A 14,060-nucleotide genomic window follows, 5' to 3' on the forward strand; every position below is an offset into this window, starting at 1 on the left:
GTGCCCTTCACCCCATGGGGTCCTGCAGAGGCTGTGATGAGGACCTCCAGCTAAGGCCAGACATTTGGCTTGGTGAGGGTTGGGGTGGGAGGTGATGGCTTCTCCCCTCCCAGGGCCGCCTTCCACTTGAAACACAGATAACAGCAGGGGGCAGGAGAGGTGGGCTGGCAGCGTCCACCACTGGACGCTAAGGGCCCCTGCAGAGACTGGACACTCGCCACCATGAAGGCCTGTGGCTCTCACCCAGGCAATTTCCCCCACAGGGGATACTGGGCAATGTCTGGGAACATTGTGGTTGTCACAACTTGTGGGGGGGTCGCTACTGGCATTTATTGGGTCCATCCCAGAGAATGGCCTGGTCTGCATGTCAGCAGTGCTGATGAGGGAGACCCTGCGTTCATTATCTGGGAAAAAACCTGAGTTTGATCCCTGCTCAGTGTACACCAGAGTAAACTCCGGACGGGTCAGACGGTGTAAACCAGAGGGACCCTCCAGCTCCTGTGATTCCCTCCTCTCTCCTCCCCACTCAGTGTGTGGATTTAAATGTGGGCAGTGTCCTAGGACGTCAGTCAGTCAGATGGTTATGGGATGCAGAGTCTCTTGGGGGTCAGTGGAATCTCCTAACGCAGGGGTTCTGACCTGGGGTGATTCTGCCCCCAGCAGAGACTTGGTGATGTCTGGGGACATTTGTGGTTGTCATGACTGAGGGGGAGTGTTACTGGCATCAAGTGGGTGGAGGCCAGGGATGCTGCTCAACACCTTACAGTGCACAGGACGCCCCACCCAGAGAAGGATCCGGGCCCCATGTCAGCAGTGCTGAGGTGGAGTGAGCCTGCCCTGGGGAGACCCACCGATTGCACCCACCTTGCTCCTTCCCTGGCTGCAGCACCGCTAGGGGCTGTTAGAGGCTAAGATAAAGAACAATGAGAACATCAGGTGCTGGAGAGGACACGGGGACCAGACCACTCACGCTTGGCCAGGGGAGGGGGTGCAAAAGGGTGCGGCACTCTGGAAACGTAGGGCAGCTTCTTGTGCACTCGCCAGCAGCCTGGCAGTTGCCCAGGCACTGTCCCAGAGAAGGGAAGCTCACGGTGGTCCTGGACCCAGGACAGGCAGTCACACCACGGGACACGGGCCGGCAGCCCGAGGCCCCAGCCTCAACACCACAGCCACCTGGATCCGTCATCAGCTGTTCAGAGTGAAAACACCGACTCCAAAGGGTCACACGCTGTGAGGTTCCATTTACAGAACTTTCCGGAAATGACAAAAACCACAGGGACAAGGACAGTGGGGACAGAAGAGGGGTGTGGCCATCAAGAGGCCCCAGGAGAGACCTGTTGTCATAAACGTCCAGCTGTCAACACTGGCGAGATGTGGGGCAGGGGGGGACTGGACCCCTGGTTTTCTTACAGCCCTGTGTGAATAAAAGGTTTGAACAATTGGAAAGTGGCGCCTGGCCCTGGGGAGGGCTGCAGGGGTGGGAACAGCATCTGAGTTCTGGACCCAGGAGTCCGACACGGGTCTCACAGGCTGGAATCAAGGTGTTAGCAGGGTGGTTCCTTCCAGAGGCTCCGGGGGAGAACTGTCTCCTGCCTTCTGCAGCTTCTGGAGGCCCCACGTTCCTTGGCCCGTGGCCCCTTCCTGTGTCTTCAGAGCCAGCAGCGAGCATCTTCCAGTCTCTCTCCCTCCTTCCGTCCTCACATTTCCCTCTCTGACTCTGACCCTCCTGCCTTCCTCTGATCAGGACCCTGTGAGCACATGGGCCCCCTGGGTGATCCAGGATCACTCCCGTCTCCAGACCTTTCACTTCAGCCGTGTGGGGAGTTAGGATGAGGATGTCTTTGAGACTGTCGTTCTGTGACATAGCCCCGATGGGGACAACTGCCATGGTCGTGAAAGCCACAAAGGAGTCTCCTTTTGGTGCCATGACCCCAGTATGTGACAGGTGCACGGAGGGTGGCACGCTGCAGCAAACGCCCGAGACCACCCGGCTGGCAGGACCAGCTCAGCCGTGCCCAGGAGTCGCCCAGCTCCGTCCAATGCGGGCCTAGGACTATCAGGAGCCAGATCACCCACAAACAGAGTAAAAGGGCTGTTCGTAAACTCAACTCTGAATGAAATCGGTCTGTCTGCTGGCCAGGGGTGCGGGCCAGCCCGGGAGGCCCCTCCTGACCAGCCAGCTGTATACTTGACTCTTGGACCACAGGATTGTTAAAATCTTCACATTACGGTAAAAACTCACTCAGACACTGGGTCCACTGCAGCAATGTGGGGGTGGGGAGTGGAGAAAGGGCTGTAGTCAGGAAGGGCTCGATCCCGGCACTGCAGCCTGGCTTCTGGCCAGTACCTCGGCCTGGTTCTTCTGGCACCACAGCCTGCCTTCTGGCCCACCTCTGATACCACACTGGCCACCAGGCTCCTGACCTCCCTGTAGTGCTGGGTTTCAAGTGCCAGCTGCCTGCACTGGCAGTGGTGAACCACGCGTCTGTGACGAGGCTGAGACCTGAGCGCCACGGAAGCCGACGCCACTGGGGGAACCCATGCCGACAGCTTCCACAACGGGGGGCTTGCCATCTGGGATGCTCTGGTGTCTTCTCACTCGACATTGCTGGGAAGGAGCCCCTGCTCACTCAGCAACCTTGGGGTTCTCGAAAGGCCTGGGAAGGCAGCTGGGCATCAGGAGGTGCAGACCCCCTTGGCCGCCCACTTCTCACGACGCTGCACAGAAGGAAGACACCAGACCGCCTGCTTCTTTCTTAAGTAGGTATATTTTAAATCTCTCTCGAGATACACATTTTTCCCTTTAGAAAACGTCCGTTGGAACAGCTTATCCTCCAGGCCCCGAGTCCCCAGTGGGCTGTGCGGACAGAGCACCGAGCAGCCCTACCCCGTCTCTCCACACATCATGCATGGCCGCTGAGGAGCCGAAACGTCCGTTTATTTCAAAGCAGTAATAATTTAAAATTATAAAAACCTTTCCGCTGTTGAACACTTAGAGGGCGAGGTCAGAGACAGACAGGAGGAGGGAAGCTGGGCAGCGCCCACGAAGTGGCACGTGTCAGTGCACCGGGGCGCAGGCGGCCCCCCGGAAGGCCAGCCGGGCAGGGATGGCTAAGCTCCTCACCCCACCCGGAGGCCGGGTGGGTCCTTCACCTTCGCTCAGACAGCTGGGCCGTGGAACAGCGACCGAGGACACGGGGGCCAGCGGCCGGGGCACCTCCAAGTCCGTGGGTGGCCGTGTGGTGTCAGGGCTGGGAGGGATGGGGCGCTCCTGGGCCCCCGGGGGTCTCAGCACCCTGACCCCTCCCTCTGGTGCTGGGGGAGGGTCCCGTGCTCGCTCTGGGGGGTGGGGACAGGCGGGGCGAGACTCAGGAGTTACTGGCTGCGTTCTCGTTGCTGGGCGAGCTGGAGGAGGAGGAGGAGGAGGAGGAGGAGAAGCTCACCCCAGTCAGCCCCGGGGGGTTGGTAGCTGTGTTCTGTCCTGTGAGGCTCTTCCGGCAGACAGGGCAACTGTCGTGCTTGGCAGGGACAGAGGGAGATTAGAGATGGGTGGGCAGGCACTAGGTGGGCAGGGGCTCACCTGCTCCAGCCGGGGCTTGGTGTGGACGGGGGAGGGACAGAGACGGTGGCTCACCTGCTCCAGCCAGGGCACGATGCAGTCATTGTGGAAGAGATGGTTGCAGGGCAGCTGGCGCACGCTCTCGCCCAGGGCGTAATCATCCTTGCACACAGGGCATTCAAGCCCGGAACCTGTGGGAGGATAGCGTGAGGGCTGTGGCTGAGAGCAAGCTCTACTGTCTACTCCAGAGCAGAGCTGGTTCTCAAGGACCCGCGACACCACAGGCCTTGAGAAAGGGTCTTCTCTGCAGCCTGAACCCAAGGTGCCAAGGAGGGACCCTGCCGAGCCCGGGGTGGCCTTGAGGTGAGGAGAGGGAGAAGGAGGAACAGATGTGGTGCCCTAAGCCACCCACTCGCCCGCCTGCTCGCCACCACTGTGCCGCCAGAGCGCACCTACGTGCTCCTCGGTGACGGGGACGGTGGGGAGGGCCTGGATTTTCTCTTTGTCTGCAGGTGGGGGGCCCGTGTTTTCAAACTGATTGAGGAGCTGAAAGACAAGAGGCAAGAGCACTGGGAGCTCCAGCCGTGGGGCCTCCGCTGCCCCCACCACAGAGATGCCATCGTCCAGTGCCCTCGGCCCTCTGGGCTCTGAGATGCAAGGCGGGGTCACCTGCAAAAGCCCAGGCCACTGTCTGTCTTGGGCCCCCTGCCCAAGGGCAGAGCCCTCCCCCTGCAGCCTGTGCCAGGTCAGAGGTCACCCTCCCCCACACAAGGTCCTATGACACATAACAAATTCTAAAATGCCCGAGAAGGAGGAGACTGTGTGGACACAGCCCGGTTTCAGAAACGTTAAGGAAACCACAAGTTGCAGGTTGAGGACATGGTGTCGTCTGTGCCCCTGGGTGCTGGGACCACTCTGGGGGCCCTGAGCTCTCTACCCTGAGCAGCACAGGTCCCTGTCGCACCCACCGAAAGCAAGCCACGCCCACCCCAACATGACCCACACCCAGATACAGCTGGAGGGAGGCCGGGAAGCACCACCAGTCCCCCACCCCACCCCATACCTGTGTAATGATGGCATCCAGGCCATTGGCCCCCCAAGCGTAGTCCATGGGGTTTGAGTGCAGGACGCCCCTGGGGGCAGAGAGGCCCAGGGTCAGTGTGGCTAGGGGCGTGGGAAGTGATGCAGGGGTGGCGCATGGGGCAGGGGTGCCCACCTACTCACCAGGGGCCCAGGCCCAGGTTGGGGATGGTGGCAGGAGTGATGATACCATTGACCAGCTGCTGGATGATCCTGGAACAGAGCGAGGGGCCTGGTCACGACCAGCAGGGGGAAGACACAGGACGGGACGTGGGGAGCTCAGACTGCTAGCAAGCCAAGCGGCGCTGGGATCCGCCAGCTCAACGCAGGTTCTAGTGGTTAGCTGTTCAGCAGTAGAAGCAAAGGCCCACTGAGCCCAGAGAGAGCAGAAAGAGCCCGCCGCCCGGCCTCACTCACCCTTCCAGCGTTGGGACGCCCTCGTGCCGGCTGGTGGTGCGCCGGGCGGTAAGGCGGGCGCGGGGCTGCCGGGCACCGTAGCGGTGCCGGGACGGATGCTCCCGCTCCCGCCGGCTCTCGGGGTCCCGGCTGTCATCAGGCTGCGCCCCAGGGGTGAACGTGGGGATCTCGAAGCTGTCGTCAAAGATGCCGAAAGCAAACTGCCCATAGCTCTGTGGCAGCGTGAACAGGTGCTGGTCCACGTTCTGCAGACAGGGAGGCAGTGATGAGAACGTGTTGGCCTGCGTGTGGGGCGGCCATGCCTCAGTGTCCCCAGCTGTGAGGTACCACACCCCCACTCACCTCGAGCGGCTGCCTGCTCTGGTCTGTGGGGGCTGTGGAGGGGGCAGGACCGCTTTCCGTACTCCTGTGGGGGTAGTGGGTGTCAGTGTGGGGAGTCACCAGCCCTAATCATCAGACATTTAGACTACGGCTGCCTCACCACCTGACCCTGTGGTCACCAGACTAGGAACCTGGACCCTGCATGCAGAGGCCCTGACAATGGGACATGTAGACCATGGCTGCCTTATCACCTGTGTGGTCACCAGGAGATTAGGAACCTGGGCCTCGCACGTGGAGGCTGCCAAGCCACACTCAGACGTCTCTGACCTGTTGTCCCAGGCTGCACTAACTGCACAGCGAGCATCTTTACATGCCAAGTCTATGCAGACCTCAGCTGTCCATCCCTGGGCGCTGCCGTGAGGCGCCTCATCCTGTCTATGTCCTCTTGCCCCAGGACCCCCAGGAGGTGTGTGTCATCACCCCATTTACCAGATCAGGACACTGGGGCCTGGGGCTGCCCAAGGTCCACCAGCAGGACCTGTGCACCGGCCTCTTGGCCCCGGGGTCAGGGGCCCACTGTGTGCTCAGAGCCACGCCCCCATACCCAGCCAGACGCCTACAGCCCCCCCTCGGCGCCCCACCTCCCGAGGGCTGTGTCACCTGGTCTCTTCCAGGAGTTCTTCAATGAAACCCGACTCACACCGTGGGCAGATGTAGTCCTGCAGGGGGAGGAGTGTGTGAGCACCGGGAGTGCCCCCAGAGGACGCGCAGCCCGAGCAGGGACCCAGGCAGGCAGCTGCCACGAGCCGCGACCTCAGTGGCCTCAGCAGTCCATCACCTCAGTGGTCTTCATGCCCCCACTCCCAGCCCAGGGCCTTGACCCCCAGCCCTTTACATGTAGCCCTGGGCCAGAGAGCATCGGTATTCTGGGGGCGAAGCTCATTCCTTCCCTCCTAGGCTGATAAAGGCTCTGACAAGGCCTGCAGGAAGCGCCCAACACCAGGTGATGTGGCAAAAGTGCCAGGAGCCACACCCCTGTGGAGAGTGGGCACTGCAGAGCCAGCGTGGCACCCAGGCAGGGGGTCTGGCGCCGACACCCCACAGCAGCATCTCTGGGACGTTTTGGCAGCTTCAAAACATGCTGCTTCTTCCAGGCTGGAGTGCTGACCCCCCCAAGCTGCAGCCACTTTCTCTCTGTCTCAGACACACACAGACACACACTCACAAGCTCAGACACACAAACGTACGCTCAGATACTATTACACAGACACATTCTCACAAAGATATGCACACTCACAGACACATAGTCTCACACGCACGCGCGCGCACACACACGGATGGGTCCCCAGGGGCCCGAATGGAGCCACGGGTGGCTCAGCCACAGCCGGGGTTAACAGGACGACACCTGAAAAGAGGGGGATGGCATGGTGTTGATGCCCCAACCCTGTCCCCACGCCTGGAACCAGCTGAGAGTGCTGACCACCCCCAGAGAACCGTGTTATTGCATACACGGGTGTCCAGGGAAACGCAGACACAGACAGGGAGTGTAACTAGACAGCGCACTCTCGACGGTTTACCCACATAACGCGGGAGGTAAAGAGGGTGACGCCTCAGGAAGCATGGGACGTGCGCAGGGAGAGGAGATGCCAGGGAGGAGACAGGGAGAAACGTCGACGGCGGAGGGGGTGGTACAGTCTCTAGCGATGACGCGGCTGGCTGTGGGTCCACTAGGAACGGAGGCCTACCCTCTCTGGGACGTTCTGCTGTGCGGTGGGCCAGGCCTCAGGGGATGGAGCAAAAGGCAGTTCTGTGGACGGGGGATGCCAGACTGCCTGCCGTGACCGAACCCTTTCAGAAGCTCACCCCCAGAACGTGCCCCTCGCAGCTGCACCTGCCCCTCCTATTCCTCCGGCTGAAGCTGTTCACCTTTCTGGAAAACGGTCAGCCACCACTGACTTTCGAGTAAGACGGCTGTGCCCTCACGCACCACACACCGACCCTGGGCCACTTCGGCACCGCTATCCCCCCACCCCCTGGCTCTGACCCGCCACTCTACACGTATCACCCTGGAGCTCAAGGCCACCTCAAGGCACCACACCCCCGTCCCTCTGCCAGGACCTTCCTCCCCCAGATAGCTACCTGGCTTGCCCCCTCGCGAAGTCGGGCCTCTCTCAAACATCACCTCCAGCTCACGCCTCGGTCTCCCCACCTGTAAATGGAGGACAACCTCAACACCCAGGGCTCTGACCTCTGGACGCGCCCCAGGGCGCCAGACTGGGCCTCCTTTCCACCCCTGTGCTGAGCCTCCCCCAGCCCCTCGCTGAAGTCCCGGGGACTCCTGGCGGGCCGGGCCTCTGCATGGAGGGTGCGGATTCTCCTTGTCCACAGGCATGCTGCAGAGCCGAGGAAGTGTGGTCAGAGCGGCCAGAGGCAGAAACCTGTGTCCGACCAAGGGGACCGTGGTTCCGTGGAAAGAGATGGCCTCACCGAGGGGACAGAAGTCCAGAATGGTGCCTCCCTCAGTGCGTGTCCCCCTTGGGAAAGAAGCACCTGGACCCTGAGGCTGCCACCACAGGCATGTCCCTGCGTCCTGCGGGGCCACACATAGGCAGGCCGATGCTCACACCTGGGACCAGAGTCCTTATACAAGGCCTGGGGCCTCCTCGTGGCTCACCAACACAGATCATTCTGGTCCTGAACGCAGGCAGGGGCACCCCCAAGCTGCTGTGCTTACTGCCCCCAAACCTGGTCCTCACACCACCGTGGCCTTACTGTCCCCACGCCTGGTCCTCACACCACTGTGGCCTTACTGTCCTCACCCTGGTCCTCACACTACCGCAGCCTTACTGTCCCCATGCCTGGTCCTCACACCACTGGGGTCTGGCTACTCATCTCCCAGTTTTCAGCAGCACCAAGTCTGAAGTCCTGCTGTGATGTCCATCCCACCCTCCACCGCCGCGCCGCACGCTGTCTATCTGTCCATCCCACCCTCCACCGCCGCGCCGCACGCTGTCTATCTGTCCATCCCACCCTCCACCGCCGCGCCGCACGCTGTCTATCTGTCCATCCCACCCTCCACCGCCGCGCCGCACGCTGTCTATCTGTCCATCCCACCCTCCACCGCCGCACCGCACACTGCCCGTCTATCTGTCCATCCCACCCTCCACCGCCGCACCGCACACTGCCCGTCTATCTGTCCATCCCACCCTCCACCGCCGCACCGCACACTGCCCGTCTATCTGTCCATCCCACCCTCCACTGCCGCACCGCACACTGCCCGTCTATCTGTCCATCCCCTCTCCACTGCCGCGCCGCACGCTGTCTATCTGTCCATCCCACCCTCCACTGCCGCACCGCACACTGCCCGTCTATCTGTCCATCCCCTCTCCACTGCCGCGCCGCACGCTGTCTATCTGTCCATCCCACCCTCCACTGCCGCACCGCACACTGCCCGTCTATCTGTCCATCCCACCCTCCACCGCCGCACCGCACACTGCCCGTCTATCTGTCCATCCCACCCTCCACTGCCGCACCGCACGCTGCCCGTCTATCTGTCCATCCCACCCTCCACCGCCGCACCGCACGCTGCCCGTCTATCTGTCCATCCCCTCTCCACCGCCATGCTGCACACTGCCCGTCTATCTGTCCATCCCACCCTCCACTGCCGCGCCGCACGCTGTCTATCTGTCCATCCCACCCTCCACTGCCGCGCCGCACGCTGTCTATCTGTCCATCCCACCCTCCACCGCCGCGCCGCACGCTGTCTATCTGTCCATCCCACCCTCCACTGCCGCGCCGCATGCTGTCTATCTGTCCATCCCACCCTCCACTGCCGCACCGCACGCTGCCCGTCTATCTGTCCATCCCCTCTCCACCGCCATGCTGCACACTGCCTGTCTGTCCCCACCCTCCGCCACCGTGCTGCACATCGCCTGTCCATCCGTCTGTCTGTCCCCGCTCTCCACTGTGCCCTTGGCACCTGAGGCCTCTGCACGCCCGAGGCTGCCCCACGGGACTGCCATTGACACACAGAACCAGGGCATGCGGACAGGGAGGGCAGGTGGCTCAGGGGCTCCCTGGGTCCAGTGTGTAGCCCCACACGATGGCAGCAGCTCACATGTGCTGGCTGGTGGCACTGTCACCACTGCACCGTCCACTCAGGGACCCTCCTGAGACGGGTGGGCGCTGTCAACGGTCACAGGGACAACAGGCCCGACGAGCTGTCCCAGCCCCAGAAGAGGCATGTGGGTGCCACCCCTGCCAGTTGGGTGTAACCTCGACAAGCTGGGGGGTGCATTCCCTGATGGCAGCCCCCCCACTGGCAGTGTGCTAGCATGCAGGGGTCCTGGTGCTCAACACCTGCACCCCACTGATGCTGGGCCCACTAGAGCCCCAGGGGATGCTCACCAGGTTCCCTCCCTCCCAACACACCTAGACTAGCACCTGCGGCCTGGATGTCCCACTGAGCAGGACCTACGCCCCCCCCCCCCCCCGGGGCAGGACCTACAACACCTCGCACAGGCATGCCCTGTAACACCCTCGCTCCTGGCAAGGATCAAGTCTGGGCCTGCATTTGGCCCTGGGGTCTGGCTCCCACATGCTCTTCCCGCCGCCTTTGTGGGCACCGCCCTGTCCCAGCGCTGGCTACACTCTTCGTGCACCTAGGGGCTCCTACGGGCTCCCGAGTGTGGATCAAAGAGCGCCACCCCGCTGCACAGGTGGGGATAGAGACCAGGAGGCTGAAAACCTCACCCAAAGCCACACAGCTGAGAAGCAGTGCGGTGGCCTGAGTCTGGCTCTCACCAAGAGCCACAAGGGCTGAGACAGGAGCCAGTTCCTTTTTCAGTTAAGAAGTAGGTACTTCATAAGAACCAGCCTCACCTTGTCACCCCAGACTTGGTAAGACACAGCACGTACCCCCTTTTCAGGGATGTGAGCTCTGGGCTTAGGCTTCCCCAGACTGGGCCAGTCCTAGGTGAAGCCAGGCTTCCTCACCTGGCTTGAGAAAATTCCGACAGTCACCCTGGCTAATCCTGCCTGAATGGATAAGATGCACCTTGATGAACACACACAGGTGAAACCTGAGGCCCTGCCCCCCCATCACTGAGGTCACAGCTATGGGGTCACCTCCTCCAGGAAGCCTTCCCTGACACACACACACCCTTTATTTGCTCTTGCAGAATGTATCGATATTTGTGATCAAATATTTGTCGGAGGCTGTCCAACACTGGCTCCCTGAGCAGCCTATGAACTCTGAGGGCAAAGACCACACTTGTCTTGTCACCAGTGATGACAAGAAAGGTGCTGGAACAGGCCCAGTGAACGTCAGGAAAGCCAGGATCCCCCCACCCAATGCCATAGGGCCAGGAAGTGGCCACACAAAGCAAGGACCCTGTCCTGAGGCTTACAGCAGCTGTGAGGGGCTGCCCCCTACCGGGAAGGAGCCAGTTCAGGCCGGTGGGCGGCAAGTGGCAAGAAAGACCCAGTGCCAGGCACACAGGAAGCTGGCAAGACTTCCGGAGGCCGGGCGGGAGTGGGGCAAGTCTCAGCGCCCCAAGTCTGTGCGCACGCACCAAGACTTCACCTCGTTTTCCTGCCTCCTGGGGAGGGGGGAGCCCCTTGCTTCTGCAAGCCACACCCCCCCCTTTCTCGCTTCTGGGTCCTTGCCCACCCGTTTTCCCCTCCAAGCCCTGACTCTAACACCGCTTCGTTCCCTGTGACTACCCAGATCCCAACAGCTCCCTGATCCGAGGCTGCCCCCCCCAGGATCATGAGCTCCGGCTCTGAAATCAAGGCAGCCCCCACCTCCACTGCGGGGGTGCGTGGGGCGAAGGCAGGCAGGCCGTGGTTCCACAATGCCCCGGAGCTAGCTGCAAACCCCTCGACTGGGGTGGGCCACCCCGCCAAGACCTGCAGCAGCCTTCCCTCCCAGCATCTCCCCAGCCTGCGGGGGCCCCAAGGGAAGCGGGCGGTGCGGGGTCTGATCCCGAAGACCGGCCATCGGGACCTCAGCCTGACCTCAACCTGCTCCCCGGTGCGGGGGAGGCAGCACCCGGGCCTCCCGGGGAGCAGGGCATGGGCCCAACGAGACGGCGGGGCACGGGCAGCGCCAACGCGCGATCGGTGACCGGCCCGGCCGCTATTCGCCGGGGCTGCTGCCTCACCATCTCTCCCTGCACGGCCCGCCCCGGACGGAGCCAGCTGCTCGGCCTCTCTGGGCCTCAGTTTCTCCGTCTGGAAAGCTGGGCCCGCCGGACTCGGGGAGCGAGCGGCGTCCCCCGCGGATGTGGGGCCCCGGCCCACGCGCCGCCCGGCAGGCCCGCCTCCGGCCCGGGCCTCGGCGTTCCGCATCCGGAGGGCCGGGTCCACGGCCGCACAGCTCGGGCTCTTGGCGGGGGGACCCCGGGCCGACGCTGCCCGCGGGACTCAGTTTCCCCGTCTGGGCCAGCTCGTGCGACCCCCGCCCGGGCCGCGGCCTCGCCTCGGGCCCGAGGGGCCAGGTCCCGCCGCCCGCCCGCCGCCGCCCCCGGTCGGGCCTCACCGGCAGGCGCGGGACGATCTCGACCAAGCAGCAGTGGCAGAAGTACCGTCCGGGCTGCGGCGACGCCTCGGCCATGGCCCCCGCCGCCTTCGCCGCGCCGCCCGCCCCCCGCGCGGCGCCCGCCGCCGGCCGTTTGCTGCACCCTCGCCGGCCGACGAGCCCGCGCACGCTCACGCAGCACGCACACGCAGGGACGCACGGCACGCACGGCACGCACGGCGTGGGAAGGGGCGGGGCGCTGGGGAGCGGCGCGGGCAGCACGCGCGGCGGGTGGCGGTCCGGGGCGACGGCGGCCTCCGAGGGGCAAACTAGGGGCGACTGTCGAGCTGGAAGCGGGACTGCGGAGGGGGCCAGGTCTTGAGACTACGGAGCAGTCGGAGGGGTGGGGCCTACTCGAGGCGGGGCCGAGTCTCCTTGGCAACCAGGATCTGGGGGCAGGGCCAAACTCTCCGACCGCGGAGGCGTGGAGGGGCGGGGCCTGAGTGCGGCGGGACTGAGTCTCCTAGGCAACCTGCGTCTGGAGGCGGGGCCAGATCCGAAGGCCGCGGGAGCCCGGGGGCGGGGCCAGCGGGGCGGGGCCAGCGGGGGCGGGGCCAGCGGGGCGGGGTCGAGCCCCTCCTCCGAAACCTGCACCGGCCACCTGGCCGTGGTCACTTCGCCGACCTCGTCTCCGGTGGCCCTAACCCAGCCCCACTGAACTCGCTCCTCCTGGGACGTGTCAGGCGGCTCCCACCTCCGGGCCTTTGCGCCGGCTGCGCCCCCGCCCGGTGCACCGTCCCCAGACGCCTTGTGGCTTTTTCGCTCACCTCTGCTCAGATGTCACCTTCTCAGGACACGCTCCTTCTCGGCAGCAATCATTTCCCCCGAGGGACTGTAAAGCCGGCTCCACGCCAAAGGCGTTCTTGTATCGGGTCGGACAGCACAGTGGTGCTCCATCAGCGTTCGCCGAAAGAACGCAGACAGGCGACCCTTTCCTCGGGCTTAACCACCCTCCGTGCCTCAGTTTGACCCATGGTATAGGAGAGATTCTGAGGTCGGCCGGGTTGTGGGTCTAACAGGCCAGGGGCCTCTGGAGGAGGAGGGGGCAGGGGCCTGCACCCTCTGTCCCCCCAAAATCAACAGAAGCGGATCGTCACCCAACACAGGCCGGGATCGTTTCTGAGATTAAACTAACAAAAACCAAACCCGTTGCCCTCAAGTCGATTCCAACCCATAGCAACCCTACAGGACAGAGTAGAACTCCCCCATAGGGTTTCCAAGGAGCGGCTGGTGGATTCCAACTGCCAACCTTTTGATTAGCAGCTGAGTTCTTAGCCACCATTCCAGGGTTCCAACATCTGAGATTAGCTCAGCTCCATCATGCATTTCTTTGTTCACTCAACAAACATTCATTGAGAACCTACTGCATGCGAGACCCTGTGCTGGGTGCAAAGACATTCCAGAGCCGTGGGGAGACAGAGCCAAGTGCAGACAGCCCCAACCCCATGAGGTTTTACCAGAAGATGGGACCCTAGTGGGGGCCTAGCTCTGCTTGGGAAGATGGGTGGGCTTCATGGGGGAGGAGGATTTGGAGCCAGGGTTTTGAGGCAAGAATAGGAGTTGGTTGGAGCCTGTATATGAATGATGCCAAGAGGCTGAGGAAACGACCTGATTGCTGCCACCTTCCTGTCCCCTTCAAGGCTCTGAGGTGATCCCAAACCATTCTTACTCCGACCACCAGAGAGCAGTCAAGCCTGGTCACTAGGAATCTGGGAAACCCCAGGTCCAGGGAGGAGCTGCCGTTTGCCTCAGGCCACACAGCAGGACTGAGGATGGAGAACCCAGGCTCTGATTTCCCATCACTGCTCATTCCAGGGCACCAACATTCAGTCATTCATTCTTCGGACATTGATGAGGCCCCTCCTACGGTGACGGCAAAGAGGCTGGACCCTGGAGCCAGTGGGCCTGGGTTCAAATCCCACCAAGCAGCACGCCAGCTGTGTGACCCCGGGCCGGTCACTTAACCTCTCTGAGCAGGTGGCAGACTATCTCTGAGGGTTTCAGGCCTGGGTGAGGCCTGGGGCTCTGCAAGGTCCTGCTGCCCACTCTCACTTCCTCTGACCCTCTCTTAACACTCCCCAGCCCCCTTTTGTGGGCCAAGCT

At 62.9% G+C, this 14,060-nt stretch overlaps 1 protein-coding gene across 1 annotated transcript; it reads right to left on the reverse strand.

The window, feature by feature from the left end:
• Window positions 1–1,188: 1,188 nt before the first annotated feature.
• On the reverse strand, window positions 1,189–12,030 carry RNF126 (ring finger protein 126). The gene is made up of 9 exons (XM_049876058.1): window positions 11,919–12,030; window positions 6,038–6,096; window positions 5,399–5,462; window positions 5,057–5,301; window positions 4,784–4,852; window positions 4,623–4,692; window positions 4,012–4,105; window positions 3,635–3,750; window positions 1,189–3,518 (listed from the first exon to the last, which is right to left on the reverse strand). Exons 1-9 carry the CDS (start codon window positions 11,991–11,993, stop codon window positions 3,369–3,371), a joined length of 942 nt encoding a protein of 313 aa, XP_049732015.1. The 5' UTR covers window positions 11,994–12,030; the 3' UTR covers window positions 1,189–3,368.
• Between the last annotated feature and the right edge of the window lie 2,030 nt (window positions 12,031–14,060).

Source organism: Elephas maximus, chromosome 3 (genome assembly GCF_024166365.1).
Source record: "Elephas maximus indicus isolate mEleMax1 chromosome 3, mEleMax1 primary haplotype, whole genome shotgun sequence".
In the NCBI taxonomy this organism is placed as follows: domain Eukaryota; kingdom Metazoa; phylum Chordata; class Mammalia; order Proboscidea; family Elephantidae; genus Elephas; species Elephas maximus.